The sequence below is a fragment of the Parus major genome, chromosome 18, assembly GCF_001522545.3.
Source record: "Parus major isolate Abel chromosome 18, Parus_major1.1, whole genome shotgun sequence".
NCBI classification, from domain to species: Eukaryota; Metazoa; Chordata; class Aves; order Passeriformes; family Paridae; genus Parus; species Parus major.
Window position 1 is genome coordinate 604,113 of NC_031786.1, and position 5,520 is coordinate 609,632.

The 5,520-nt window shown below is 55.3% G+C and overlaps 2 protein-coding genes across 8 annotated transcripts in view; one reads left to right on the forward strand and one right to left on the reverse strand.

The window, feature by feature from the left end:
* Positions 1–5,520, reverse strand: part of RBFOX3 (RNA binding fox-1 homolog 3) — a 138,450-nt gene that overhangs the window by 124,854 nt on the left and 8,076 nt on the right. The gene's annotated exons all lie outside the window — the stretch shown is intronic.
* Positions 1,467–5,481, forward strand: ENPP7 (ectonucleotide pyrophosphatase/phosphodiesterase 7). Its single transcript, XM_033518795.1, has 4 exons — positions 1,467–1,707; positions 2,913–3,058; positions 3,848–4,468; positions 4,987–5,481. Exons 1-4 carry the CDS (start codon positions 1,467–1,469, stop codon positions 5,479–5,481), a joined length of 1,503 nt encoding a protein of 500 aa, XP_033374686.1.

Consider the following 5,520-nt stretch of genomic DNA (forward strand, 5'->3'; position numbering starts at 1 on the left):
TGGCAGGGAAGGTGCTGGGATGGCAGGGAAGGTGCTGGGCTGGCAGGGAAGGTGCTGGGATGGCAGGGAAGGTGCTGGGCTGGCAGACTCACACTGAGCTGAGGGAGTGGAGCACTGGGTGCAGACACAAGTGCTGGGGTGCCGTTAGTCCAGCACCCACTCCGTGCCCTCCGTTAGCAGAGAGCTGGCTCGGGGCTTGGGCTGCAGGGCTGGGGGCTCAGGGAGGGATCCACCCCAGCATTTCCACTGCCTGAAAATGCCTAAGGCAGCACTCCCAGCTGGTGCCAGCCCTGAGGTCCCTGGTGGGATCACTTGGACCTCTTGCAGTGTCCTTGCAAGGTTATCCCATGTCACACTGGGGAAATGCCCACGCTGGGAGAGACACCAACACCCCCCTGACAAATCAGCCCAGATGGGAATGGTCAGGACTACAGAAAGGCAGTCATTCTATCCAGGAAGAACAAACCCATGTGCCTAAGACTCATCTACCCAGCTCGGTCTTGGGGAGAAACATCAAGGAACGACCCCAAACATGGCTGGGAAAACCAGGTGGAGACAGCTCTGCTTGGTGAGGGGAGGGTGGCAGGCAATGGGGAAGCAAAGCTCAAGGAATAAATCTGCAACTGAGCAGAGGGAGATCAGCAAAGACATAGAGGTTGTGAGTTCAGAGCCCAGGGAACCAAGGCAACCTCTGTTACATAACTCTACAAAAGCCTTAAACTCAGTTTTTTCTGAGAAATGAGTCGTCAGCAATGATTAAACCCCAGAGAAGCCATAAAGCAGCAGATATTGATAGGATGGGGTGCTGATACAGCGAAGCTCAGCAGTGCACGGGCGGATGAGGGTCACCCATGGTGAGCAGCAGAGAGCAGTGGGAGCTGGGCTGATGGAACACGGGGGTTTCAGAGCTGGGCTCACCCTCAGGAGCATCTCGGGGGGTTGGTGCGTGGTCAGGGTCCAAGGAAGAGCCTCCTTCTCCAGTGAGCAGCTCAGCAAAGCCACACTGGAAAACCGTGGGTAAATCCAAACTCCTTCCCGAGCCTCTGAGCCTCCATGAGGGTGGACAAGCAGTCCTGGGGTGTGAGCTGCCTTCTGAGGCTGAACTGCTGAGCACAGAGCAGAGCACCGAGAGCCAGAGTGAGGAAAGGACACCAGGATGGGCTGAGAGGGACGGGGGCTGTGGAGGCAGCTCCCAGCCTCCCACCACACCAAGCTCCCTGTTCACACTCACCAAAACTGCACCACCACAGCTGAGGGAGCAGCCAGATTTGGTGTTTGACCCAGGAGGAGCTTTAAGATAATGTACCACAGAAAGACAAACAAGACAATTTGGTTCTGATACCAAATGCTGGCTGAAGCCACACACCCGATCAGCAAGATTAGATAAGGACCGAACTTAGTCCCGTCCTGCCCGTATTAATGCGAGCTCTCCGGACACCTGGGCTATTCCTGCTCCAGGCACAAAGATGCTCCTGGCACTGGGGCTCCTCTTTGCTGCCCTGTCCTTGGGAAGATGCATCCCCCTGCAGCAGGGGCCCAACCGCAGCAAACTCCTCCTGGTGTCCTTCGACGGCTTTCGCTGGAACTACGACCAGGACGTGGACACCCCCAACCTGGACACGATGGCTGCGGACGGGGTGAAGGCCAAGTACATGACCCCTGCCTTCGTCACCCTCACCAGCCCCTGCCACTTCACGCTGCTGACCGGTGAGTGCCGCACGCGGCTGGGGAAGACAAGGTCAAGGCTTGTGGTCACACACGAGGTCAGGACGAGCCCAGAGGAGGAACCCAGACCCAGCAGCACACGGAGCTTCAGAGCACATGGGGCAAGAGATGCAGAAATGGTAGATTCAAACTAGATGCAAAGAAATTCTTCCCTGTGAGGGTGGTGAGGCACAGATTTCCCGGATTGCCCCATCCCTGGAAATGTCCAAGGCCAGGTCGGGGCTTGGAGTCAGCCTGGTCCAGTGGGAGGTGTCCCTGACCATGGCAGAGGTGGAACAGGACGGTTTTTAAGGTCCCTCCCAAGTCAAACCATTCTGGGATTCTGTGAACTCAACCTGTATTTATCAAAGGTAAATAGCACCAGACCAACTCGATAGCCTCCTTTGATAAGATAAATTATTTTTTAAACAAGGGAGATGCTCGAAATTTAATCTTTCTGGACTTCAGTAGTGCATTTGATACAGTGCCACATGGGAAATCATTAGTTAAGATGGAGAAGATGAAGATTAGTACAAAATCTGTAATGTGGGGAAGTGAGAGGCTACGGGAAGAGGACAGAGTGGATGCTGAGAGGAGATTGTCAAGCTGGAGGGAGGGCACCAGGGGAATTCCTGAAGAATCGATTTTGGAGCCAATCTTATTTAAGATTTTAATTAATAACCTTGGCATAAAAGAGTGGAGCATGCTAATGAAATCTGCTGATGGGCAAAAGCAGGGAGGCAGCGTCAATACGAGGGAGGATGGGGATAACATACAGAAGGGACTGCGCAGTCCTCGGGACCAGAATAACAAAAATAGCACAAAATGTAAGAGTCAAAGTGCATCTCTCCCTCCTAATGGAAACTTCTGCTCACTGACATCACGGACTGCGAGCAGCAGCAGCGAAACACCACGGGATTAGCTGAACACAGGGAACCTGCCCGTGGCCAGAGGGCAGCAGCAGCTGCAGGTGGTGCTGGGTCCAGGTGAGACCCACCAGACATGGACTAACCCAGGAGGGAAGCAGCTCTCCCCCAGCACCTCCCTCCCTGCCCCAGGACCCCGCTTGGCAGAGGGCAAGGGTAGGAAGGGGAAAAGAGGAAGGGGAGGCCAAAGGTCTCCTCTGCCCAAAGCCAGCCCAACACCCAGTGTGGGAGTGAGACCCCCAGCACGGCCGGGCTCACCCCCTCCCCTCCTCTCTCCCACAGGGCGGTACCTGGAGAACCACGGGGTGATCCATAACATGTGGTTTGACACCAAAACTGGGATCAGACTGCCCTACTACACCACACAAGGCATAAGCAGCTGGTGGGACAACGGCAGCCTCCCCATCTGGATCACTGCCCAGAGACAGGCAAGTGTGGCTCCTCCTCGCACACACAGACCCTGCACAGACCCCTCCAACCTGCCATCCTCCAGGAAAAGCTACAGCCAAGCCACCACCCCCTGTGGCCCTGAGTTCCCAGCCTCCCCATGAACGTCAGGCTAATTAGACCAGCAAAAAACTGAAATCCCCAGACACTGGCAGGAATAATTATGATCATTCTACTAAAAATAGCAAAAAATAATAGATGCATTTCAGCTTTATTAAGACATTAATAAAGCAGGTTATCCTGTTCCTGTTTAAAGAAGCCTCAGCCAGTTCCTCGGGGAGCATCCTGAGCCTGGGAGCTCCACACGCCCCGAGGCACAGCCAGGACAGTTGGGGGGCAGCGTTGGGGGCCACCCCCCTCTCCCCTGGGAGCTGCAGCAAGCTGGGCACGCTGTGAATGTGGCTTTGAGGCAGGGCATGAAACCCGGCCCAAGACCTTTGCCCACATTTACGGCCAAATTGGCTCCTGTGGCGTCAGTGAGAAACACCTTAATGTCTTGATGGTGCAGAGCCAGAGGGTCCACACAAGGTGCAAGTGGGTCACTGGTTCCAAATTTTAACCGGTGTTAAAACACACTGAGGAACCAGGTGCAAGGGCAGTGCTTTCAATTAATCACTTCTAATTGGCAATGAGCAAGAAAACCTCATTAGCGGCAGAGGTAGACGTCGGGGACTGAATGAACTGATCGTGTTAGGAGGTGGCTGCACTGACAGATGGAAGGATGCTGCCGAGAGAGTTCAGGTGAGTTTATGGAATGCCTCCACTCGCAGGGTTTGAAGACAGGCTCTATCCACTTCCCCGGAACCAAAGCGAAATACCAAAAGGAAGAAGTGTACAAGAAGTTGGTGGAACCCCCGTTGTTCAACTACAGCAACGAAACCAACTGGAAGCAGAGCATCAACACCGCCATGGAATGGTTCACAGCGGAGAACCTCGACTTCATCACGCTCTACTTTGGGGAGCCAGACTCCACTGGACACAAGTTTGGCCCTGAATCCACGCAGAGGAAAAACATGATCAAGCAGGTGGACAGAACCATCGGGTACTTGAGGCAGCGTATCCGGGAAAGCGGCCTGGAATCCAACCTCAACCTCATCATCACATCTGACCACGGCATGGAGACCGTCATAAAAACCAACGAGATTCACATCCGGACCTTCAGCAACTTCACATTCAAAGACCTTGACTTTGAACTCTTAGATTATGGACCAAATGGACTCCTGGTGCCAAAAGAAGGGAAACTGGAGCACGTGTACTCAGTCCTGAAAAATGCCCACCCAAAACTGCACGTTTACAGGAAGGAAGAGTTTCCAAAGAGATTCCACTACGCCAACCATTCCCGGATCACCCCTCTCCTGTTGTACAGCGATCCAGGCTATGTGATCCATGGGGTAAGGTGCACCTCAGGCATGTCCTGCTGTCCTTTGGGATGTGCCTCTCTCTCCTGTCCCTCTCCCAGCACCCGCCCAGCTTTGGGCCTTTGTGCTAGCTGCTCTCCATACATACAGATATCAATTCCTGCTCTTTGTGTAAAGACCTTCTCTGCTGTTGAGAGCAAGTATCCAGCAACCCCGGAGCAGGAGTTGCATAAATGCAGAATATCCATTGTAGGATCCTCTCCTGATTTAAGGGAAGGCCCAGCAGGCAGCTTCCCATTGGAAGCTCCTCAGTACAACAAAACTTGGACATGCCAGAGTTTAGGGAGGGAACTTGCAGGATGCAATTACCTGAGAGCGGTGTCTGGAGGCACCTCCAGCTTCTGCAGAGTTTAACACCAACAGATCAACTCCCAAAACTGAGAGGAACCAACCAGACCATCAGCCCCCGCAGCTGCAGAACGCGGCACACGAGGTGGGGGCGTGCGGGGGCAGAGGGGTTGGGCTGCTCACCTGCCTGCTCTCCCCTCCAGAGGTACAAGGTCCAGTTCAATAAAGGGGAACACGGCTTCGACAACCAGGCCATGAACATGAAAACCATCTTCCGTGCCGTGGGACCCTCCTTCAAGAAGGGGCTGGTGGTGGAGCCCTTTGATAGCGTCAACGTCTACGCCCTCCTCTGCGAGCTGCTGGGCATCACCCCCGAGCCTCACGACGGCTCTCTGGAGGTCACCAAGCCCATGCTGCGTGAATCCACAGACAACGAGGGCAATGAGGGCAACGGTGAGCGGCGGGAGCCATGGGGGGCAGCGGGAGGGGCAGCAGGCACCGGCTGTGACAGCGGGCACCAGGAACAGACACCAGAGGTGGCAGTGAGGACCGGGATAGCCCCGGGAGCGCACTGGGAGCTCACCGGGACGGCACCGGGAGCGCTGATGGGCACCGGGATAGCCCCGGGATCGCTCCGGGATGGCCCCGGGATCGCCCCGGGATCGCTCCGGGATCTCTCCGGCATCGCTCCGGGATAGCCCCGGGATCGCTCCGGAATAGCCCCGGGATAGCCCCGG